The sequence below is a fragment of the Panthera onca genome, chromosome C2 (genome assembly GCF_046562875.1).
Source record: "Panthera onca isolate mPanOnc1 chromosome C2, mPanOnc1 haplotype 2, whole genome shotgun sequence".
NCBI lineage: Eukaryota > Metazoa > Chordata > Mammalia > Carnivora > Felidae > Panthera > Panthera onca.
In genome coordinates, this window is record NC_138347.1 from 82,206,824 (window position 1) to 82,233,128 (window position 26,305).

The following is a 26,305-nucleotide window of genomic DNA, read 5'->3' on the forward strand; positions in this document are numbered from 1 at the left end:
CTCTAACTGGAAAGTCAAGGAAAATATTATTTGAATTTCACATAAATGTTTTAGGGAATAAAAGAAGAGGGAACACTTCCCATATTAGTTTCCTTGGGCTGCCATAACCGATGACTTGTGGAGGGTAGAAGTTCAAACTCAAGGTATCTGTATGGTCATTCTTACTCCAGAGGCTCTAGGGAAGACTCTTTGCTTGCCTCCTCTAGCTTCTGTGGTTGCAGGCAATCCTTGGTGTTCCTTGGCTTATTGCTTTATCACTCCTGTCTCTTTCCATGGCCTTCTCACCTGTGTCCAGATTCCCCTGATCTTATATAGACCCACCCAAATCCAGTATGACCTCATCTTTACTCAGTTATATCTGCAAAGACCCTATTTCCAAATAAGGTAAGTTTCACAGGTTCTGCGTGGGCACCATTCAATCCAGTACTCTTTCTAACTCATTTCATGACGCTAGCATAATCTTGATACCAACACCTATCAAGGCCAGTATGAAAAAGCAAAATTTACAAATGAAATTTGCAATGAAAGGAAAGCAAAATGAAAGGCAAGCTTCATTCATAAACATAAGTATAAAAATCTTAAATAATATATCATAAAATTGAATCTAACAATATATAAAAAGTGGAAGGTATCACATTTCTCCCGGAAATTCCAGATTGGTTGAACATTATAAGATTAATGTAGTTCATTCTATTAAAAGATTAAAAGAGAAAAATCATATGAATTTTTTAAGAACTGCAGAAAAAACATTTGATATCATTTGACATGCATTAAAAATAAAAATTTTTAGTAAACTAGGTATAGAAAGAAAATGTCTTAATCCATTTTTGAAAACCTATAGAAAACATCAGATAAAATGGTAAGTTGAAAGCCTTCCTGGGGCACCTGGCTGGCTCAATCAGTAGAGCATGAGACTCTTGATCTTGGGGTTTTGTGCTCAAGCCCCACGTTGGGTATAAAGATTACTTAAAAATGAAAAAATCAAAACAAAACAAAACAAAGCTTTGAGATAGGAGCAAGACGAGGCTAGCTACTCTCCCCGTTTCTGTTTGACATTGTGTTTTAGGCCCTGGCCAGTCCAGTAAGGCTAGAGAGACAAATGAAAGGTATTGGGATTGGAAAGGAAGAAACAAAACTTCATTATCCAGAAGATATGATAGAGTTTGCAGAAAAATCAAAATAATCTATTAGAAAGGTATTATAATTAATAACTTAGTAATTTTGCTAGATATAAAATCAATATCCAAAACTTTATTGCATTTCTATATGCCAGAAATAAACAGTTAAAAAGTGAAATCACTGTACTCTTGTTTGTGCCTTGGTTTCTGTAAAATTGGGATACTAGTACTAACCTTATGCTGCAAGTAGAAAAATATAGTAATAACGTTTAAGAATGTGGGCTCTGTAGTTAAACTGAGTTCAAATCCTTATTCTACCAGTAATTAACTGGTCATATGTTTGAACTAGTCACTTAACATCTCAGAGCCTTAGCTTCCTGACCTGTGAAATGGAGATTGTTATACTACTTAACCTACGTATTAAGAAAATCAAATAAGAGAGTATATGAAACTACTTAGCACGGTGCCTGATGTAAAGTATTTATCCAATACGCACTAATTGCTATTATGACATGAAAAATCATTTAAATCTAAACTTACAGGATTGATAGGCCTGAGATATCTGGTTTTTCTTGAGCCAAAAAGGAATAGAAATAATAACTAATAACACTAGATGCAAGTGTGAGTATGATGGATCGGTGAGCAAAAAAATCATAATCTTGGATTGATGCTGGGTAAGGTACAGGTAGAAATGAAAAGTTAAATAGGTTGATATGAAAGAATTACTTTAACTTTTTAACTCTTGCCAAGCTTAATGTTTTCAAAGAACAGATAATTCTATGGGGAAGAGTTCAGTATAATGTTATGTGAAAAAAGGAAAATATGAAAAATGATGTTATAGAATGCTTTCAATAATGTTAAATATATATGATAGCAAACTTTCATTTAATTCTCTCCTAAGTCACTGAAGATAGGTGTTATGATAAAAAAGTTGCATAACTTACTGAAGGTCACAAAGCCATTTACATATATGCATTGGGAAACAATTAAGAATTCACAAAAATATTACACTGTTATCTCTGTGTGGTGATTTTGGGGTGATCCTTATGTTCTTTATTATTTTGTGTATTTTTCAAATTTTCTATAATGCATGTGTTATTTTTATAATTAGGAAAAGAAATAAATGTTGCTTTTATTGATCATAAAAACAATCTATTACAAAAACATAAAACATATAACTCACAAATATGTATGTGTTTTATGCTGAGGTTTTATGTTGTAATGATTTATGCTCTTAACAAACATATAATAAGGTTGGTGAGCGATACTATACAAAAAAAAGAAGGGGAGGGAGGGCTGGTTCAACTTCTGAATCTCTATTCCCCCTTCTCTGAGGCTTTTAATTTTTTACAGATAGAGTTACTACCTATCATATGGAAGACAGATTTTAGATTACAGGATTCCTGATCAAGGTTTGAGGATTTTCTCTTGTAATGTTCTACATTTTCCAGGTTATTTTTCCTTCACTGTGTGTCCAGCCAAAGAATTAAATGTTTTGTGGTCCCAAAAAGGTCTGAAATTCCTTGAGAGTTATCTGATACCTTATTGTCTATAACAAAGTCCAAGACTCTCCACCTCTCCTTTTCCTTGTCTGTGTCCTTAGGTGCTGATATCCACGGCTTCACTGCTCCTAGAAAGCCCGCCATTGTACTGGGACACGTAGTAGATGAAATACAGAGAAATGAGAAGCCCGTGGTGGCAGCTATTCAAGGCATGGCTTTAGGAGGGGGACTAGAGCTGGCCCTGGGCTCTCACTATAGGATTGCCCATGCAGAGGTAACCGCTAAAGCTCCATATGGGGCTCGGTGTGGGGGGCTTTTCTTTAAGGCGATGTCTAAATGTTGTATAAGCCTCAGTGGTGATCATCTTGAAAGGCTAGCTTCCTGGTTGACAACTCTTATGTATTTTTAGCACTGGTTTTTCAGCTGCTATGCATCAGCACAGTGGTAGTAGTTGTTGACATGTTGAAAAATGTCCATTCCATGAGTAAATAGCTGTTACCCTGAGCCCCATGACTGTCCCTTTGCTTCCCTAGCCCTAGCCCTTGGGTCTCCCCATAAAACACAAACCAAAGGGGAACTACTGGGTCGGTACAGGGCCCCCACAACTCTGCTCCAGTAGTATGACCCACGTCACGTTCTGCTGAGCCATGCTTATGCAGCATGAGGTATAAAATATTTTGACTCTCATCCCTGAGTATGCATACTTATTTAAATTTTTATTTCCTCAAAGGTTTTGGTTTTGTGGTCCCCTGTCATTATTAGTACCTTAGAAGACAATTTCCTATTTGAAAATAGCACAAAATTGTAAATCCATTTGTTTCTGGAAATAGATTTAATTTGGGCTATTAAGTATGTAGATGAGGTCTGTGATACCAGTCTCAGAATGGTAACATTTTGTAAGTAACATATTTTTCTAATGATAAAGATAATGTTGATCATTGTGATAGACTAAAAAATACAGGAAAGTATAAAGATGTAAACTAAAATCCCCATAAACTCACAGTTCAGAAATAACCACTATTAATATTCTATTTTATTTTCTTTTGGTCTTCTTCCTATGTAATACATTTTTCTTATAGCTTTTTTAAAATTTATTTTTCTTTGCTGTCTTTAAAAAAAAACACCTACAGGGACGCCTTGTTGGCTCAGTTGGTTAAGTGTCTGACTCTTGGTTTTCATTCAGGTCATGATCTCATGGTTCCATCTGTGGGATCAAGCCCCAAGTAGGGCTCCATGCTGTTAGTGTTGGATCCTCTCTCTCCCTTCTCTCTGCCCCTCCCACGTGCTCTCTCTCAAAATAAATGAACTAAACACACACACACACACACACACACACACACAAACACAAAAAAACACCTACCTTTGGAATTATATTGTATTTCATTTGTACTCCATTTTTATACTAATATCATATTTAACCTATTTGTTTATGCATTCTGCCAATCTGTTTTAGAGAGTTTAATCTATTTACATGTAACATAATTACTAATAAGGAAGTACTTACTTCTGCCATTTTGCTATTTTTTTCCTTTGTCTTATATCTTTTTTGTTTCTCAATTATTCCATTAATGCTTTCATTTGTATTAAATAGATATTTTCTATTACCCTTTTCATTTTCTTGTTCCTTCTCTTACTATGTATTTTTGAGTTATTTTCTTACTGGTGGTAAGAAAGTCCTGGTGATTACAATTAACGTCTTAATTTAAAACAATCTAGTTCAGATTAATGCCAACTTAATTTCAATAGTATACAAAAAAGTTTGCTTCTATATGGTTCCGTTACCCACTACTTTAATGCTGTTATTGTCACAAATTGTATCATTGCACATTTGTATGCCCATTAACACATTTTTTTTAAATATGAAATTTATTGTCAAATTGGTTTCCATACAACACCTAGTGCTCATCCCAACAGGCGCCCTCCTCAATGCCCATCACTCACTTTCCCCTCCCTCCCCCCCCCCATCAACCCTCAGTTTATTCTCAGTTTTTAAAATTCTCTTATGGTTTGCCTCCTTCCCTCTCTGTAACTTCCCCCCCCCCCTCCCCTTCCCCATGGTCTTCTGTTAAGTTTCTCAGGATCCACATAAGAGTGAAAACATATAGATTTTTTATTATTGCTTAATGTAGGGGTCTTTTAAATCAGATAGGAAAGAAGAATTATACAGAAAAGTTTATATTAATTTGTCCTTTATATTTACCTAAATAGTGATCCTTTATCATTGTTTTTTATTCCTTCACATGGATTTGAGTTCCTGTCTAGTGTCCTTTCATTTCACTGTGAAGGATTTCTTGTAGGGCAGATGTGCTGGCAACAAATCCAATTTTTGTTTTTACCTCAGAATGCTTTAATTTGCCTTCATTTTGATTTTTCTAAAGTTTATTTATTTACTTTGAGAGAGAGAGAGAGAGAGAGAGAGAGAATGGGGGAGGGGCAGAGAGAAGGAGAGAGAGAATCCCAAGCAGGATTGGTTGGGAGTGTGGAGCCTGACATGGGCCTCGAACCCATGAACCATGAGATCATGACCTGAGCCAAAATCTAGAGTTGGATGTTTAACCAACTAACCCACCCAGGTGCCCCTTGTTTTCATTTTCAAAAGCTAGTTTTGCTGGATGTAGAATTTTTGTTTGACATGTTTTTCTTTTAGTGCTTTGAATATGTCAACCTACTGCCTTTTGGTCTCCATGGTTTCTGACAAGAAACCTGCTGTTAATCTTATTGTAAATAGTCTTTAAACATATCATTTTAAATGGCTGTATAATTTTGTCTTATAGATATACCATAATTTATTTAACATTTCCTTGTAGCATTAAATTTTTTTAATGTTTATTTATTTATTTTGAGAGAGAGAGCAGGGGAGGGCAGGGAGAGAGGGAAAGAGAAAATCCCAAGCAGGCTCTGCATTGTCAGCACAGAGCCAGACATGGGGCTCAAGCCCATGAACCCTGAGATCATAAAATGAGCTGAAATCAAGAATTGGACACTCAGTCAACTGAGCCACCCAGGCACCCCAGCATTTTAATTTTTATAAGGGTTTATGAGTAAAGATATATATCCTAAGTGCTCCTTTTTCTGTGTCCCTCTTACCATGCCTTCTGCACACTGAGTGTAGATGTAAGTTATAAGCAATGATAAGTCAGGGGATGGGGATGAACAGTGGTGGAAAAATTCTTGACTGACTGTTAGGAATGCCTTGTGTGAGAAACTCTTAAATATTCCAGGTATTCTGGAGCTCTTGGAATCACAATGTGGGTAAATGACAGTCTGAATTAAAGCACCTTCCTCCTCCCATCCTGTACCTGTAACAAAACTAACAGAACTTTAGCCACTTTTAAGTAGCCAAGAGAGGCATGTGGTAAAGGGCTTGAACTCATTCTCTTGCCTGGACTGAGGTTGCTGTCTAATTTTTTTTCTGTAAGAGCTTTATTGAGATATAACTCAAAAACCATATAATACATTCATTTAAAGTGTACAATTGAGGATGCCTGGCTGGCTCAGTCAGTTAAGTGTCTGACTTTGGCTCTGGTCATGATCTCATTGTTCCTGGGTTCAAGCCCTGCATCAGGATCAGCACTGACAGCTCAGAGCCTGCTTTGGATTCTCTGTCTCCCTCACTCTCTCTGCCCCTCCCCTGCTCATGCTCCCTCTCTCTCAAAAATAAATAAATAAATAACAAAAAAAAAAAACCATTTAAGGGGCACCTGGGTGACTCAGTCAGTTGAGCATCCAACTTCAGCTCAGGTCACGATTTCGCAGTTGGTGGGTTCGAGCCCCACGGTAGGCTCTGTGCTGACAGCTCAGAGCCTGGAGCCTGTTTCTGATTCTGTGTCTCCATCTCTCTTTGTCCCTCCCCTGCCTTTGCTGTCTCTCTCTCAAAAAAAAACATTTTTAAAAATTAAAAAAAACATTTAAAAATAAAATGTACAATTGAGGGGTGCCTGGGTGGCTCAGTTGGTTATCTGACTCTTGATTGGTCTTGATCTCGGGGTTGTGAGTTCAAGCCCTGCACTGGGCTTCACGCTGGACGTGGAGCCTACTTAAAAAAATGAAAATAAAGTGTACAACTGAATGGTATATTAGCATATTCACAGGGCTGTGTAACCCTTACCACAGTGGATTTTAGAGCATTTATTATACCAAAAAGAAAATTCATACCCTTTAGGAATAACCCACCATCTCCCCTCTCCCCCAGTCCTAGGCAACCACTAATCTACTCTCTGTCTCTATGGGTTTGCCTATTCTAGACATTTCATATACACAGAATCATACAACATGTTGTCTTTTATGACTGGCTTTTATCACTTAACATAATGTTGTCATCATTCACCCATGTTGTAGCTTGTCAGTACTTCATTCCTTTCTATGGCCAAATAATATTTCCTTGTATGGATATACCACATTTTCTTTATCCATTCATCAGTTGATGAACATGTGAATTGTTTCTATTTTCTTGGCTTTTACGAACAATGATGCTAGGAAAATTTGTGTAACATTGTGTGTGTTGTGTGTGTGTGTGTGTGTGTGTTTATTATAGTCATCCTATTGGATGTGAAATAGTATCCTGTGGTTTTGATTTGCATTTTCCTGATGGGCTAATGATATTGAACATCTCTTCATGTGCTCATTGGCTATTTTGTATCTCTTCTTTAGAGAAATGTCTATTCAGATCCTTTGCCAATTTTTTAAATGTTTTTTATTTACTTTTGAGAGAGAGAGAGAGAGAGAGAGAGATTGAGATTGAGTGGGGGAGGAGCAGAGAGTGAGGGATACCCGGAATCCGAAGCAGGCTCCGGGCTCTGAGCTGTCAGCACAGAGCCCAATGCAGGGCTCAAACCCACGAGCTGTGAAGTCATGACCTGAGCTGAAGTCGGAGGCTTAACCAACTAAGCCACCCAGGCGCCCCTCCTTTGCCCATTTTTAATTGGATTGTCTTTTTATTACTGAATTGTAAAAAGTTCTTTATATATTCTACATACATGATTAGCAAATATTCTCTCCTATTCTGTGAGTTTTCCTTTTAATTTCTCGGCTTCCTGGCTCTTTTAGGGCTCCATAAAGCTGTTTCTGGACAATATAACTTTTGTTGGCTGAAACATCACAATGGAGTCAGAGAAAAAAATATGTAAGAAGTTAGAGATGTATTTCAACATGAATACTTAGGGACAGCACAGCTCTGTTTATGTTGTTAACCTAAGTAGGGGGTGTGCACTAATTTGCCCTGTAAAAACTTTTTTTTTTTAATTTATTTAAAGTGTCAGGGTGCCTGGGTGGCTCAGTCAGTTAAGCGTCTGACTTCTGCTCAGGCCATGATTTCAATGGTTGAGGCTCTATGCTGATGGCTCAGAGCCTGGAGCCTGCCCCTCCCCCACTAGTGCTTTGTCTTTCTCTCTTTTTCTCAAAAATGAATAAACATTAAACACTTTTTAATTTATTTAAAGTGTCTTATTTATTTTGAGAGTAGGGGGAGGGGCAGAGAGAGGGAGAGAGAGAATCCCAAGCAGGCTCCACACTGTCAGGGCAGAGCCGGATGCAGGGCTTGATCTCAGGAACCTTGAGATCAGGACCTGAGCCAAAATCAAGAGTCGGACGCTTAACCAACTGAGCCACCCAGGCACTCTCGCTTTTTGTTATGTATTTATTTTAAAAGAGAGAGTGTGTGTGCATTGCTCTGCAGAAACTCCTGAAACAGTGTTTTTGAAAGTGTGGGAAATCCAGAGGAATCCTCCCCTTTACTCTACATGCTGTCTCATTCTAATGACCTTTATGCCTTCAAACTTTAATAGGCTCAAATTGGCTTCCCAGAAGTCAGACTAGGACTCCTTCCTGGTGCAAGAGGAACCCAGCTTCTCCCCAGACTCATTGGAGTTCCTGCTGCACTTGATTTAATTACCTCAGGTCAGTACAAACCCTGACAACAGCTGTCTAGAGCAATGCAAGGAACTGATTTAAGATTTAGAGAAATTCTGGATTGACCATTACCCACTCAAGTAATCTTAAGAGGATACTTTAATTTCTTTGACTATCAATTTTCTCATCTGTAAAATGGAAGGAGTACTTTCCCTGAGAGCTTTTCAGACATTACCATGAAGATCACATGTAAGTGCCTCCCCCAAAAAATTTCTTTAATGTTTATTCATTTTTGAGAGACAGAGACAGAGCATGAGCGGGGGAGGGGCAGAGAGCGAGGGAGACACAGCATCTGAAGCAGGCTCCAGGCTCTGAGCTGTCAGCACAGAGCCCGTCATGGGCTCAAACCCACAAACCACAAGATCATGACCTGAGCTGAACTTGGTCGCTTAACCAGCCGAGCCACCCAGGCACCCCATGTGCCTTCTAAATGAAAGTGTTTACAGAGCACTAATTATAAGTAAGATTTTATTATAGCTCACGTGTCCATGCATAAACACTTGTATTCACATAGGGTGTATTATATGCAGACTCAATTTAGAAATTATAATGTACATGAGAATTAAAACCAGAATTGTCATGGAAAGGTTTGAAGTTATAGTGTGGAAATGACTGAATTTTTCATTTCCCAAGTATTAAGATATTAGCTACAAATGAAAGTTCTCTTTCCATAGGGAAAGTGAACAATGCAACAATAGAAAACATTTAGAGATCCTGGATTTACGAAATCCTGTAAGACTTATAAAGAGATTTCCAGTTGAAGTAAGGTTGGAAGAAAGAGTCATGTTTTGATTGACAGTGTTTCTTCTCTCTATATTTCTGTGGGTCGGGAATTTGGCACCAGCTTAGTTGGACTCTAAGCTCAGGGTTTCTCATGAAGTTGTAATCAAGACATTGATTAGAGCTGTAGTTGTCTGAAAACTTGAGTGGGGCTGAAGGATCTACTTCCAAGATAGCTTCCTCACATGGATGGCTAGTTGGTGCTGACTGTTGGCATTTCTTCTCCACATAGACCTCTCCCTAAAGCTGCCTGAGTGTCTTCACAATATGGAAGCTGACTACCTCTGGACTGAGAGATCCAAGAGACAGCAAGGCAATAGCTGCGATATCTTTTAGGACCTAGCTTTGGAGTTATGCACCATCTTTTCTGATTATGTATTTTTATATATATATATGAAATTATTTATACAGGTCTTCCCTATTCAACATGGGAGGGGGCTTGAACACCAAGAGGTGAAACTCACTGGAGCCATTTTGGAGGCTAGTTACTTCAACTTTATACTCACACATATGCCTATCTGTTATGTATATATATGTATATATATATGTATATAATATGTATATACATACATAGTAAGTTAGATATATATGTAAGTTACATATTACTGTGTATAGACATAGTAAGTTAGAAGGAGATAAGTGCTAAGGAGAAAACAAAACAAAGTGGGAATATAAAATGTTAGAGATGGAGGGGTAGGTAATATTTTAATATAAAATGTTAGGGATGGAGGGATTAAAAAGGCTTTCCTACTAAATGACATCTGAGTAAAGACCTGAAAGAGATGAGGAGGCTTATTATGCCAATATCTGGAGAAATGCATTCCACATGGATAAATAGCAAATGCAAAGGTTGGAAGTTTCAAAGAAAAGCGAGAAGGTGGATACAGCTGGAGTGAAGTGAGGAAGGGAAAGAGAAGTAGGGGATGAAGTCACATCGTGTAAGGCTTTGAAGAGTATACAAAGACCTTTGGCTTTTCTTCTCAAATGAGGTAGAAAGGCATTGGAGTGTTCTGAGCAGAGTCACATGCTCTCATTTGTTTTTTAAAGGATCACCCTGGCTGTTGAAAATACATTAATTAGAGGTAAGGCAGACACAGGAAGGCTGATTAGAAACCTGCTACAGTCATCCAAGGGACAGATGATGAGAGCTGGGACCTGAGCGGTAACAATGTAAATGGTGAATCATGGTCAAATTCAGCATATATTATGAGGGTAGAGCCAGCAGGATTTTGTGATTTAGCAAAAAAGTGAAATGTGCAAGGAAGAGCAGAGCGAAGGATGATTCTAATGACCTGCGCAGCTGGAAAGATGGTGCCATTTTTGAGATGGAGATTGCTACTGGCAGAGTAGGATGTAGGGAGGAATCACAAGCGCTTAGCTGGGGGCATGTTACGTTTGAGAGGTCTGTTAGACATCCAAGTGGAGACGCCAAGTAGACAGTTGGACAGACTGGCCTGGAGTTTAGGAGAGAGGTCTTCTGATCTCCTCTCAGACTCCATTTTCTCAACAGAAAACAACTACATGGTTGCCTTGAGGAATAATGAAATGACATAACATGCTTCTGGTACAGTACCTGACACATAGAAGACATTTTATAAATGGTAACTGTGGTAGGCAGAATAATGCCTCCCACCCCACCAAAGTTGTCTGTGTCCTAATCCCCAGGACTTGTGACTATGATGCCTCACATTCAAAAGTGACTTTGCAGGTGTGATTAAATTAAGGATCTTAAGATGGTAGATTACTTTGGATTTTCCAGGTTGGTCCAGTTCATCACAAGGGTACTTAGAAGAGGAGGGCAGGAGGTTAGAGAGGAGACAAGATGCTACCAGCTGGCTCTGAAGATGGAGGAAGTGGCCACAAGCTGAGCAACGCAGGCAGCCTCTAGAGGCGGGCAAAGACGATGCAACAGATTCTCCCTTAGAGCCTCCAGAGGGAACACAATTTTGCCGACCTATTTTAGACTTCTGATATCCTAAACTAAGATAATAAATGTATGTTGTTTTAAGCTGCTCTGTTTGTGGGCATTTGCATAAGAAACTAATACAGTAGCTATTAATAATGATGCTATTACGACTGTTGCTGTTCGGTTTGGAAGGTTGTTTTTTTTTCCCCTAACCGACTATGCTAAAAAAATTGTTATTGAAAGTTGAAGATCCCCTACTGATGTTAATGCTGTAAAAACACCGGCTTTGTAGGCACTGTCCCCGTAGGAAGTTAATAAGTAAACAGATTTAAATGAAATTAATAAGTAAGTAGCTAACCTTTTCTGATCTGAAAACCATTAGAGAGGTAATTCTGGAAAGTGGAGCAATTATAGCAGCCACCGTTGCTTTTCCACAGTTGCCTGAAAATGCTACCCAGAAACAGCTGAATCTTTAGCAGTAACCACAAAAGATTTGCTAGAGCACCTTGCAATTCATTCCCTGATGTTCTCTGTCCGATCAAGTGACAAGAACTACAGTTCCCTGCTCTTGCTTCTGCTTCATTTTTTATGGCTCGTCCTCATTGTTCACTGAACAGCACACAAAATCCCTGCTCTGTTCTCACAGAGCTTTGCTCTAGCCCATGAATTTCTTTATGGTCATTCCCAGGACAAGGATACATTCAGGCTCTAGACGCTGAGGGGATGCCTCTTACCATCTACAATAGTGGGGGAGAAGTTGTGAGTGGCATCTTTATCCTACCTGCCTTTCAGGTGGGTTAAGTCCAGGTGAGTTTTCTCTATATTTGAGCAAGAGGTTGAGGGTGAATTTTACTAGCCGGGGCTCCCAGGCAGTGATAATATATATCGGCAAGTATCATTCTGTGACTAAAACAAACAAAAAACCCTTAACACTAAACCCAAAACCTATAAAGATATTCTGTGGCTTTAAAAGAGTGAAACAAGCACTGGGTGTTGTATGGAAACCAATTTGACAATAAATTTCATATATTAAAAAAAAAGAGTGAAACATTCATATGAAACAGATTAAAGAAAATGACAATTTTAGAAAATATTCTAAATTAGAAAAGAACATCTATTATTTGTTAAATAAGAACACACTATCTGGAAGCAAAACATTTGCCTAAATAACTTCTTTTAGAAGCAATAAAAAGAAGATATGATCAAACAGACAACTCAGTCAGCAACATGGAGGATAAACAGAGGCACATTTATGGAATTCGGTGAAGTCAGAAGAATTTAACAAAAAGATACATAAAATGTAAAGGAAAGCAGCAGATATGGAAGTTATATAATCAGAGTCTCTGCTATGAATAATAAGAGCTCTCAAAGCATGAAGCAAAGATGTGAGAAGCAGTAACCAAAAGAAGAAATAGAAGAAACTCTTCAGATATGAAATGGAATCAGAGATCATGTTTCAACAGGCTCACCATTTTCCTGGAAAAACTGATGCGGAGATATCAATTCCCTGATGTATTTTGGTAAAGATTTTGAACTTCCACGAAATGGATCCTGCAAGCTTCCAAAGGATAAAACAAAGCAAAAGATAACTTTCAAAATAACTAAAATCACTCAGCCACAAATAAATGCTAAATGTATGGAACATTCATATACGATCCTAGTACCCACGCTCCAACGCAGCAATAACATATATCAGATTAGATAATACACGACCCTAGTACATGAATGTGTCATACATTTGTCATATATTATCATCATTTTATTTTTTTTTTCAATGTTTTTTTTTTTATTTTTTTTTATTTTTGGGACAGAGAGAGACAGAGCATGAACGGGGGAGGGGCAGAGAGAGAGGGAGACACAGAATCGGAAGCAGGCTCCAGGCTCCGAGCCATCAGCCCAGAGCCTGACGCGGGGCTCGAACTCACGGACCGCGAGATCGTGACCTGGCTGAAGTCGGACGCTTAACCGACTGCGCCACCCAGGCGCCCCTATTATCATCATTTTAAAGACTGTGAATTCTATTCTAGGATTCTATACAGTCTTTAAAATGATAATCTAAATCAGAAGTTCTTATAGTGTGGTCCAGGGACTCCTGGGTATGCCTAAGATCCTTCGGGGCGGTTCATAAAGTCAGAGCTACTTTCATAACAATAGGACATTATTTGCCTTTCCACTCATTCTCTCACACATGTATACTAGAATTTTCCAGAGGTTGTTGTATGCCACATGATGTCAGAACAGATAGAATGAAGAAGCAGATAATGAGAATCCATCTGTCTTCTACTAAGCCAGATTTGAAAGAAATTTATAAAAATGTAAACTAATGACACTCTCTGACTAAGCTTTTAAAATTTTGAAAATAGTTATTTTGCATAAAAATTTATTCATGTTAACATCAATGTTAACATTTATCATTGTTATTTTAAAGTAATACAATAAACATTTTAAAGTTCTCAGTTTTAACTTAAAAAAATTTTTTTTCGTGTTTATTTTTGAGAGAGTGAAAGAGCATGAATAGGGGAGGGGCAGAGAGGGAGATACAGAATCCGAATCCAGGCTCCAGGCTCCAAGCTGTCAGCAGAGCCCGTCGCGGGGCTCGAACTCACAAATCGTGAGATCATGACCTGAGCCGAAGTTGGACGCTTAACCAGCAGAGCCGCCCAGGCACCCCAGTTTTCCTTTCTAATACAGTAAATACGGATAGAAATAATCTACATAGGGGCACCTGGGTGACTTTATGTTTAAATAAACATTTTTAAAAATTAAAAAAAAAAAAAAGAAATAATCCACAGAAAAGCTTTTTAGAGTCCTCCATTATTTTTTATTTATTTATTTATAGGTTTTTTTTTTTTAATGTTTATTCTTGAGAGAGAGAGAGAGACAGAGCATGAGCGGGGGAGGGGCAGAGAGAGGGGAGACACAGAATCCCAAGCAGGCTCCAGGCTCTGAGCTATCAGCACAGAGCCTGACGTGGTGCTCAAACTCACAAGCCGTGAGATCATGACCTGAGCCGAAGTCGGACACTCAACCAACTGAGCCACTCAGGTGCCCCTGGAGTCCTCCATTATTTTTAAGAGTGCAAAGGGATCCTAAGATTAAAAAGTTTGAGAATTGCTAATTGAGATCTCTTTTCTTAGACACAGAAACCACAATACAAAACTGTGTATATGTGGTCCAAATTAGAAAATAACATGAGTCTATGTGTGTAAAAAAGGCTTATTTTTTCTTTCAAATCATGGGGGGGGGGGTGTTCTAAATCTTATGAAAGGGTAGTTAGAAAAACTAAATATACTAAACTTCTTGTCTTTAATAAATTAAAGTAGAAATTGTTTTAATTTACAATGTTATGATAAGTACACTTTTAAGAAATGTACAGTATGTTAAGTATCTAAATGTAAAATTCCTAAGATGATGCTTATCCAACAGACTACAGAAATTCAAAGCACAGAAGACAGTTCATTCTGCAAAAGATGAAATAGAAAGGAAGCAAAGCAGAAGAAAATATAGGGGAAATTATAATAGTGTGAAATGAGTCTGTAAAGCCTAAGGTTTACAAAAATTGAAGCATGTGGGGGAATATTGAGGAATTTTGTGTCTCTGTTTTTATCATTAAGTCTGGAAGGCAAGTGTATCTTGGGGGAAATCAGGAAGAAATCTGGCTGCTTTGACAAAAAGAAATGAAGTGAACTAGGATTGCCTTTTCCAAAGCACTGCTGCTTATAGAAATATCACTATTTTTAACTTGATGAAGAGAAGAAGTAAAAACTAAGAATATGATGGATTTTGATTTGCATAGAAAAGGTCACAGTGAGTTAGAAGAAAACTAACAGAATCATACACCTATCTTTTTACGTTGTCTGTACAATTTTAGGGGGACTTTAAAATGACATCTGGAAAGGATTCTATGTAGGCAAAAATGTTCTAAAGGTTGAAAAAGAAGCCGTGAAAAACATTGGAAAAAATTGAGATTACCCACTTTGAAGAAGAGAAGTCTGAACTTTGGTTACCCTGGGTCTCCTTATAGTAGCTCTAGTCAGGGGTCTTATTAAAGTCCATTGGACAGTGGTTGTTGTCTACACTGAAGTAGAAAGAGAAAAAGCAAGCTTAAATCTGAGCCTGAAGATTTGGGTTGTATATACAGAGCTGCATCTTTAGGCCCTTGAGACAATAAAAGTACCTAGAATCTCACTAAGAACAGTAGTGATACACCTGCACTTTTGTGAAATCCAGGCCAGAAGAGACCATCACAGCTGAAGGAATTTTCAGTGCATCTTTTGGGTAGCTCACATTTCCTACTAGTTTCCCCAAACACCCTTTTAGTACTCAGGTTTCCATTTTCCATTTTGTCTGCAGGCTGCAGGCTGGGCACTCACCCCTCACCCAAGTGATCTTCTACACAGGAGATGTGACCCCCGCAGCCACTCATCCACTCTTCACCGCCTTCCTCACCCCAGGAGGAAATCTGGGAGCCTGTTTTCAAAGGCACTTCCAGAAAACTAACCAAATAATGTTGTTGCAGAGTGACTCCTGCCAAAAATCATTGAACTGTCTCTCTAATCAAGAAAACCCATTTCTAACTCTCTGAAGCGCTACTAAGAACCAGGAATGGAGGGTTTGTCTCAAAGATGGCATCCACTAACACTGTAAGAGCAGCAAGGACTGTGGAATTATCACCACCAAGACTGATCTGATGATCACTTTCACAAGGCAAGATGTTACTGGCAAGCAAGCAAGCAAGCCAGGTGTTATTGTTTCCTTTCTTCTTGACCCTGTGATAAGGGATGCTTATATCCCTTAACCCTCTACTTCAGAATATTCAGATTAATTTACATATTTACACCTGGTGAAGAACTCAGGAGTGATGCTCATCAAACTTTTTTTTTTTAATTTTTTTTAATGTTTATTTCTTTTTGAGAGACAGAGACAGAGCATGAGTGGGGGAGGGTCAGAGAGAGAGGGAGACAGAATCTGAAGCAGGCTCCAGGCTCTGAGTTGTCAGCACAAAACCCAACATGGGGCTCAAACCCACGAACTGGGGGATCATGACCTGAGCTGAAGTCAGACGTTCAACTGACTGAGCCACCTAGGCGCCCCTCATCAAATTTCTTAACACCCTAAACCTGCCATTCTATACTTGGAGGCTGCCAGTGCCACCACCCGACGCTAGATGTCGCTAGTTGCCGCTTAGTGTCATTACCCCAGGCTAAAAACCCTCTATGGAGCACTCCTCTCACCAAACTTGGGGTCATGGGCCACACCCTAACTGCGTGGACCTGAAGGAACAATTGTCTGATCACTTCTGCTTCCCTTTTAGCTTCTGCAATAAAAGGCAGGGTCCAAAGCTCACACAATAGCAATTTCACAAACTTAGGGTGGGGTTGAGATGCTGGGTTGGCAAAAAATGACAGAAGTCCACCCATTTGTCCTGTGTAATTTTGATAACTTACATAATGTCAACTTAATCATTAATTTCCCCCTGTTTCCCAACTCTATTTCTGTTTTAGGACTGTGTTTATTTGGTTTTTTTTTGTTTTTTGTTTTTTGCAATCAGTGTTGGTATGTATGTTGGTGTAAGATAGATACTGCTACTGCTCTACTGTTACTACCTCTATTATTATTAGCAAAAAACCAATCATCACTTTTATAGAAACTTATAGTTAACAAAGTGCTTCTATAGAGATTTACAGAATATAAAGAAAATGTATTATTCTCAGTTGATACTCAGAATTACCAAGGTAAGCATAATTTTTCCCATTTACCTAGGAGGAAGGTGTGGTCTCTCTACAATTCTTCATCATCACACAAAGAGTAGAAGGTAGAGCTGAAGCTTGAACTAAGTTTTCTGGTTACCTCTGCAGTGACCTGTCTACTACTTTCTACCGTGCTACTTACTTATTTCATTTAGGAATAGATGTTTGTATCCAGGAAAGATAACCTTCCTTACCAGAGAAAGTAATGCTTTTGCTTTAATCTCACACAGTTCTCTGGGTTTGTTTTATTTTGTTTTGTTCTAGGAAGACACATTTTGGCAGACGAAGCACTCAAGCTGGGCATTCTAGATGAAATTGTGAACTCAGACCTGGTTGAAGAAGCAATTAAATTCGCCGAGAGAATTTCTGGTAAGAAGATAATAATGAAAATAGCGCAAGTTTGGGAGCAAGCTAAACTTTCGTTTTAATAAGGAATTCCTTAAATATCTTATGGTAGATCCATGCGATAGAATATGATACAACTTTAAAATGAATGACAAACTACGTATTGATTTGGTATGAATGCTATGATTTAACCTACTCTTAAGTGAAAAGCGTCACTGTGAACAGTGATTCACCATTTGTGCAAAAAGGAAAGGGGGATGGAACTGAATGTCTATATGGAGAGAATGTGTATTGTAACTGTTCTTCTACATATAAGATATTTATGTAAAGATTCACAAGAAATGGTTCATGGTTGCCTCTGAGAATGGGGCTGGTCAGCCAGGGAAGCCATTGGAAGAAGACTTTTCATTGTTTACCGTTTAGTACCTTTTGATTTTGTTTTGAAATAATGAATTTTCTGTAAGAAATAATTAAAATGAAAACAAGCAAACATTTCAGCAACTAGAAACAAGCCTCTCTAATTTACCGCAATAAAACCATAGTTTTGTCTCAGTGAGCTTGTATTTTCTTTCTGTCACTGGTTTCTCATTTTGTGGGTTCATGGCATCCCTTTAAAAGTTCTCTGGAGTGGCACTATTCCTTTTCAATTTATGGAGAGCAGCAGCAAGATGGAGAGGGTTAAAGAGTGCCAGAAAAAATAATTGGGAGCAGTGTTGGGTCACAGATAGAGCAGCATGTTCATCTTTCTGCTTGGTGGTAGGCAATGGCTCAGTGTCACTCAAAGGCATTCCTTTGAAAAAGCCATTCTTTTGTTGACCCCAGCAGGGACCAAACACTTCCCTGAAATAATCTTTCTTTTTGTGGCTCTAGCCAGTTGCTGTTTCAATGCAATAGGAAAAGCTTGAACTGGAGAGTCCAGGACCGTGGAGAGAAAATCCTGGTGACTCATAAAGAGAATCAGCAAGTCTTTGCCCAAAAAGGAATGAGTTTCCTGGTGTCTTTCTCTGCCTTCCAGTCTTCACCAACTTTTCATCACTGATTTCATTGTGCCTCCTGGCAGAGCTTATAGTTTCGTTAGAAGTCACCCGGCTGACAACAAAGGCTATTTGCATTTGGAAATCCATTCGTGATTTTTTGGCTTGAGGCTTATGATAGACCCATGTCTAACAGTTACACCTGTGGCTTTAGGTTGTAAAGAACTAGGTTTCCACAGGAAGTTCTTGTCCTTAACTGAATTCCCTAGATTGAGATTTGAGAGTTAAGTAACTAAAAGAGATAGATGAGGATCATGGTCTTTTTACAGTAAACTGTAAAATGCTCCGTTTTAATTTTTGTAATTTATTTAACTTTTAAAATAAATTTTAAATTAGAAAACTAAGCATTAAATTACTGTTTATAAAATGTATAAAATGGTCTTTTCAATCTCAGTAACATTGCACAGTTTTTCCACTTGGTGGCGTCCAAATATTGAGAAGGAACCGTGCTTTATTTTATTTTATTTTTCTTTATTCTTTCTTTTTTTAGGAATCATCTGCTTTAAAATTTAGCAATTCACCTGTTAACAGTAGGGAAATGGTTTGGGGCTTTGGGAAATTATGTATAACTATTTTAAATTATAATTATGAAAACTATACCGAAATATGTAACATTGTGGATAAAAATGTCCAAAATATAAATTTACATATATTCTATAATTATAGCTACATAGAGTATGAATATAGCCCCAAAAGTAAAGGAAATATGCAAAAATTACAATAATTTAATTTCTCTCAAAATATTTCATAAGTAATCTTTGCTTCTGTGTTTATTTTTTCCAGCTTCATTGAGGTATACTTTACACACATTAAAATCTACCCATTTCAAGTATAGAGTTTGAAGAATTTTTATAATTGTTTGTAGCTGTGTAACTACTATCACAATCAGTATGTAGTTCTATTACCCTAAAAAAAAAAAGTATTTTTATGCCTCTTTTCAGTAGATTCTCTTCCCTGCCCCTTGGCCACAGATAATCAATGACCTACTTTCTGTTACTATAGTTTTTGTTTTTTAGAATTTCATATAAAGTTGGAATCACAATATAGCATGTAGTCTGTCATGTCTGACTCCTTTCACGTAACATAATGTCTTTGGTATTCATCCAAGTTGTTTCATGTAATAATATTTCATTTTTTTTAATTACCTAATAGCATTCATTCCACAGTATGGATGTCCCGCACATTGCTTATCCCATTTATTAGTTGATGGACATTTAGGTTGTTTTCACTTTGGACCTACACAAGTCTTTGTAGACATATTTACCTTTCTCTTGGGTAAATACCTAAGAATGCTACTGAGTTGTATAGTAAGTATATATTTGGTTCTTAAATGCTTTTTAAACTTGATGGGTAATGAAAAATTCACTAGTGAACTGGAAGATACTAATTTTTGCCAAGCAAATTGGAAAAGAAAAATAATATGGTGAGATTGAGCTTAGACAAGCTCTTATTGTACTGCTTGTAATACATCTCCCCTAAAGGCAATTTGGCAGTTAGGTACTGAGACTTGCTCACATCTTTTGACTTAGTATTTCTATTCTTAGGAAGTTATCATAAAGAAATAATCACAGAAGTATACGAAGATTTGTGTACAGTGATACCCACTGAAGTTTATCATCGTAAAATACTGGAAACAACTCAAAAACCTAATTTAATTTTAGGGGATTAGTTACATAAAAGATGATAGATCTCAATGAAGCAAACTAATCAGCCATTAAAACTTCCATTTTTTAAGGAATTTGAAGAACTTGGGAAAATGCTTACGTGTAATGCTAAATAGAAAACAGCCAGGTAGGAAATTGCACAAATGTGTGTGTTTATGTCTTCATGTGCATATTTGCATGAGGAAATAAACCAAGAAATTTTTATCACTGGTTGTGATAGGTAATGAATTTTTATCACTGGGTAGTAGGTAACGAAGACTTCTGATTTTTTTTTTTAAAGGCTTATCTTTTCCTAATATCTGAGTCATTAAATTTACCCAGAGGAAAAATGGATGCCTGGCCAGTGTGGAGGAGATGCAGGAAGAGGTGCATTTCTCTGTAGAGAAATGAGCTCAGGACAGGAAGTCAGGAGACCTGGATGATATAGTCTCAATCTTCTATCGATCTTACTAAATTAGCTTTTTGGGCTTTATCAATAAAAGGAAAAGATTCAATAAAATTAGCTGGTTTCAGATCCTGTTCTGAGACCTCCCAGGCTCCAATGGTTGAGCTCCAGTTTTTGGTTCTTGCTACAACCTGGGCAGCTCCACTGTGTGTCTTTTGGGGATTAAGGCTTAGAATCCCATGGAAAACTCTGGGAATTTTACTATTTGTTGCTGTTGTTTTTAGAATGAGTTCCACTGTTTGGAAGCCTATGATTCCTTGCTGCTGCTGTAATAGGTAAATGCCAGAGATACAAGGTAGAGAAATAGTGCAAATCAACAAAGGACTACTTGAAAGAATTGTATGTACATTTGCCATTCATTATCTTACAAAATGCATAGCTTAGAGAGGCTTATTTATTTTGCCTTTCACTTTCATTCAAGGTCTTGTGTTTTTCCTTTCTTTTTGTTCCAGGCTTTCCCCTCCTCCTCCTCCTCCTCCTCTTCTTTTTCTTCTTTTGGGTCTTTTTTTGCTTTTAAATATAGCTATTAGTATGTTGTTATTTGCCAGAGCAAAAATGGTGGATTGACTTGAAAGAGAGGCTCCACAAAAATCTTTTATAAACATATATTTATATTTTATAATAGGTATTTGTGAGTATGAGAAAAACCACTGAAGTGTAAACTTTAAAATGGTGACTTTTATGGTATGTGATTTATACCTCAATTTTTGAAATACTTGTAAAATGATTGAGTTCTCCTTTCCCATTTGTAAAACTATTTCACTAATACAGCTTATTCCCATTCCATCCTGGCAACTCACACCCCACGCTCCCACCCTCACCCCACCCCCACTTCCCCTGGTGAAACGTTGATTTAAAAATAATAACATGGAAACCATTAAGGAATTTCTTTAGTTTCAATTTCCAATGGTCAACGTTACAATCAGCAGTTTGGAACCAGTTATGGGTGGGAGGGGAATATAGGAGGTTAGCATATATCTAAAAATATGATTTGGGAAGTAGCTGCAAATTTCTCTGCAAACTTAACATGCATCCTGGAGAGTTGACTGTGAAAGTTAATTAGCTTCAGGCATCTTAATGCTCTTGTTATATGAAGCTTCTCAGACTACTGCAGTGCAGTGCAATGGATTTAGCAGAGCAATTCCAAATTACTTGGCCAAACCAGATTGCTTTGCTAAACTGGGGAAGAGAGGGTCCTGTAAAATGCTATTTATTTGCACTTGCATTTGGCCAACAGCCTGCTTATTTCCAGACTAAGAATTCCCTGCTCCCATGTGCATGCTTCTGGTGTGAAGCTGAAAGTGTGTGCTGTTATTCAAAGATGAGCACAGGGGACATCCAGCTGGGGGCCTCAACCCAGGAACCTAATGCTGTTTTTGTCCCTGTAATGAATCCTGGTTCTGTTACTGTTACTGCACCGTATGTAATGGCTAACGCCATTTTTAGTGATTCTAATTCTGCCTAAAGACTTTGGTCTGTTTATTCATTTCAATTTTGTGACTTTAAACAAATCTTACCTGGTTTCATCGCCTTTTTCTCCATTTTATCTTCTGCTTTTTGTAATTTTTTTTGCTCTCTGTGAACATTTATATACACATGTCTCACAAGAGCAGAGTGACCCTGCCTCACATAGACGGCTGAAGCACATGTCTAAAAGGAGCTTCCTTTTTCTGTGATACCCAAGTTCTGAGGGTGACCTCCTGTAAGACTGGAAAAGTGCAGTGGTTCTGTCTGTCCTTTGCAGAGCTTCTGTGACAAACACAGCTTACTGTTTGTCAGAATTGGAGGAGTCAGTCCTTTATGTCTTAGGTAACCATTTCTGTAAATTGCATGTTGTGTCTCTCTTTAAACTAGGCAGAGAATATCTTTCTGTCAGTTTCCCGGAAAGAAAAGAGGGAAAATAATCACTTCTTTATTTTTCCTTTAGGAGGGTGATTTGCTTTTTTTTTTTTTTTTTAATCACAACTTGAATATTCTTCTGCCTTAGAATACCTCAAAGAATTAAGGGAAAAAATGTGAATGGGTCAAGGAAATAATTCAATTATAAGCATATTTGAATCACTAATTAGTTCCTCCCCTCCCATTTTCCTGGGCAGCAAATGCTGGTGCTGTCCTGCCCATACTTGCCTCTCTTACTATGTAGGCACAGCTGAGTGAGTTTAAAACTACCAGGATTTTCAAACAACCAGGTGTACAGAAACACACACTGAAAACACCACACCTGTAGACCCAAAGGGGAAATTCTGAAGATATTTTGTTCTAATAGAACAAATTTGTAAGATAATAGCTTCCTTTATAGTTACAGCAAGAAAGAGAGAGGAAATTGAGCAGGGAAAAAGCATCTATATTTGCGCCCTGATCCAAAACTCTTCAGTGGATGTGCTCAGCTTGGCCCTAGACTGGTCCGGACAAGTGCCATGGTAGTTCCCAGAATGCCCATCTGCAGTCTGAGAGATTCTGAGTATCCCCAGGATAACAGCATTATGCTGATCAGCAATAATTACTGCAGTAATTACTGCACACCACTAAGCAGGCTTTTCTTTTTTCTTCTCTCTCCCTCTTTTTTCTTTCTTTCCTTTTCAGTTTCTGGCCCGGGGCAAAGTTTGCCAGCAGCTGCAGCCATCCTGGATACGCAGTGGCTGACCTAATGCTCTACTCCTGGACTTTCCAGAGGCTACACCTCAAAATCAAGTGTTGAATTTTTAAAAATATTCATGTGTAGGCCCCACCCTTAAATATTCTTTTTTTTTTCAAAAAATTTTTAATGTTTATTTTTTGAGAGAGAGATAGAATGTGAGCAGGGGAGGGACAGAGAGAGAGGGAGACACAGAATCCGAAGCAGGCTCCAAGTTCTGAGCTGTCGGCACAGAGCCTGACGTGGGGCTCGAACTCATGAACTGTGAGACCGTGACCTGAGCTGAAGTCGGATGCTTAACTGACTGAGCCACCCAGGCACCCCCCACCCTTAAATATTCTTAACTGAGCCTGCAGTGGGGTATGGGCATCTGAACTTCTTAAATTTCTTGGATAACTCTGATGAGTACTATGGTGTTGGAGTCAGTCCTAATGAGACGGGAACACTGGTAGGGTCACAAGGACAGAGATCCAGTGCTCAGACTATGTAGGTACATCTAAGTGAATTTAAAATTACCAAGACTTTAAAACTACCAAGTGTATAAGAAACACACTCTGAAAATATCGTACCTGTCCCTGGCACAGACTGCCCCAGCTGCCTGTTTGTGCTATAACACTGACAGCTCAGCCCCCTTTCCTCCTACACTTGTCCTCCACATACTTGGCCCTTCTCCCTCCTCTCCCCACTGACCATTCCTATCTTCCTTTTGGGCCATCGGGAATTAAATCAACTGTAGGCCCTGGAAAGGTCTCCATCCTTCTCTGCTAAGCTTGCCTTCCTATAAGTTGAGGATCAGACTAATACATTGCATAATTGAGCAAATAATTGGAAACCTGTTGGGTAGAGTTCATGTCCTTCCAACAATAGCAGGGCAAACAGGGACCATATGCTATCCACTGTCTTCCCCTCCTTTCTTGAATCCTGTTATTAGCATCATATGGGAAAGCATTAATTTAAAAATCCATTATTTTCAATTCTACTTAGTAATCATGCATTAAAGAAGTATTGTTGCCTCCTAGGTTAAAAAATTTTTTTTGAGATTATACAATGCCTCACAGATAAATTTACATGCGTACATGGTTAAATCCAAACCTTACTCACTCTCCCCTGCACACATAATAACACACCAATGCCAGACAGGTTCATGTTCATATACCTTTTTATGGTGAAACTGCTTTATAAGGCCTGGTAGGTTTTCTGTCTAATTAACTGAAGTGTACCTTCTTGATATAATGGTGTATCCTTGAAGAGATGGTAGCACTTTTTAAAAAAAACAGTCTCTGGTATAGTGGTTTAGACAACAGTTTTTGTAATATGTTACACGTTTATTCTTTTTATTTCAAGATCTGATAATGTGTTTCTTATAATGCAGTTGACAAGAGAGTTTATTATATTGCAGGTGACAAGAGAATTTGGTTATTTCTGTGACATACATCTTAAAATTATGACTGATAACATTATAATAGGACATAACAGGTTTTTAGGAATTTTATGTAAGTATATTCTAATATATAACATATAATGTAATGTTTTCATACACATTTATTCTTTTATGCAAACTTTAGAATCATTCTGTTGAGTTTTTTTTAATTTTTTTTTTTTTTTTAGCATTTATTCATTTTAGAGAGGCAGAGAGAGACAGAGTGTGAGTGGGGGAGGGGCAGGGAGAGGGGGAGACACGGAATCCAAAGCAGGCTCCAGGCACTGAGCTGTGAGAACAGAGCCTGACTTGGGGCTCGAACTCACAGAGAGATCATGACCTGAGTTGAAGTCAGATGCTTAACCAACTGAGCCACCCAGGCGCCCCAAATTTTTTTTATTTTTATTAATATTATTATTTCAAGTAGGCGCCATGACCCCCGTGGGGCTCAGACTTATGATCCTGAGAGCAAGAGTTACATGCTCTACTGGCTAGCTAGCCAGGTGCCCCCGTTGAGTTATTATTTTTTTTAATACAGAACCACAAGGGTTCTAATGAGAAATTCATATATAATATATATGGAAAATATTTGTATTTTCATGCTATTAAATGTTTATATCCAGAAACATGAGTCTGTCTTTATTAAGGTCTTATTATATGTTCTTCAATAAAATGGTATAGTTACATTCTTAAAGGTCTTGTATATTTCTTGATAAATTCATTTCTAGGCATTTTTAAAAACAGCTTTAGTGATGCATAATTCACTTTATAGAGTTGCACAACCATCGCCATGTATCAGTTTTAGGACTTGTCATTACCCCCAAAATTTCCCTCAAGTCTTTTTGCAGCTTACCCCCCTCCTACCCCTGGCCTTAGGCAACCACTGATCTTTCTGTCTCTATAGATTTGCCTTTTTGGACATTTACTGTGAATGGCATCATATGATATGTAATTTTTTGTATCTGGCTTCCTTCAGTTTGCATAATGTTTGAGTCTCATTTGAATTGTAGCATGTATCAGTAGTTTGCTGATAGTATTTTGATTGCTGAATAGTATTCTAATATATAGCTATACCACATCATTTTTTTTATCCATTCATCAGTTGATGAGCTATTATGAATAATACTATTATGGACATTTATATACAAGTTTTATGTGGAAATATGTTTTCATTTTTCTTAGGTAGATTCCTAGGAGTGAAGTTGCTCAGTTGAACAATAAGCTTATCTTTTTAAAAAATTACGAGACTTTTTAAAGTAGGTATACTGTTTTAGATTTTCACAAGTAATGTCTGAGGATTTCAGTTACTCCACATCATCACTGACATTTGGTAGTGATGTCTTTTTGATAGTAGTCATTCTAGTGGGTCTATATTAGTTCTCTCTAGCTACATAACACATTACCCCCAAATGTAACTGCTTAAAATCAAACATTTATTATTTGGCAGTTTCTGTGGGTCAGGAATGTAGATGTGGTTAGCTTGGTCCTCTGGTTTAGGGTTTCACAAAAGATTGCATTCAAGGTATTGCCTCTGGCTCTTTTCACCTCAAGGCTTGAATGGGGGAGAATCTGCTTCCAAATTCATTCAAGTAGTTGTTAGTAAGATTCAGTCCCATAGGGTGTGTTGGCCCTGTTCCTTGTTGGCTGTTGGCTGAAGGTCTCCTTCAGTTCTTTGCCACATGAGCTTCCCCAAAGGGCAGTTCACATATGGCAGCTGGCTTCCATTAGAATGAACAGGTGAGAGAGCAAGAGAGGGTGAATGAGACTGAAGCCAGTCTTTTTGTAACTTAATCTCAAAA

The 26,305-nt window shown here is 38.0% G+C and overlaps 1 protein-coding gene across 1 annotated transcript in view; it reads left to right on the forward strand.

Moving 5' to 3' along the window:
* EHHADH (enoyl-CoA hydratase and 3-hydroxyacyl CoA dehydrogenase) overlaps positions 1 to 26,305 on the forward strand; it is a 45,370-nt gene that overhangs the window by 7,898 nt on the left and 11,167 nt on the right. The window contains exons 3-5 of the mRNA XM_060639437.3: positions 2,722 to 2,894; positions 8,404 to 8,515; positions 17,228 to 17,332. Of these exons, the coding sequence (XP_060495420.2) occupies positions 2,722 to 2,894; positions 8,404 to 8,515; positions 17,228 to 17,332 (390 nt within the window). The remainder of the gene's footprint in view (positions 1 to 2,721; positions 2,895 to 8,403; positions 8,516 to 17,227; positions 17,333 to 26,305) is intronic.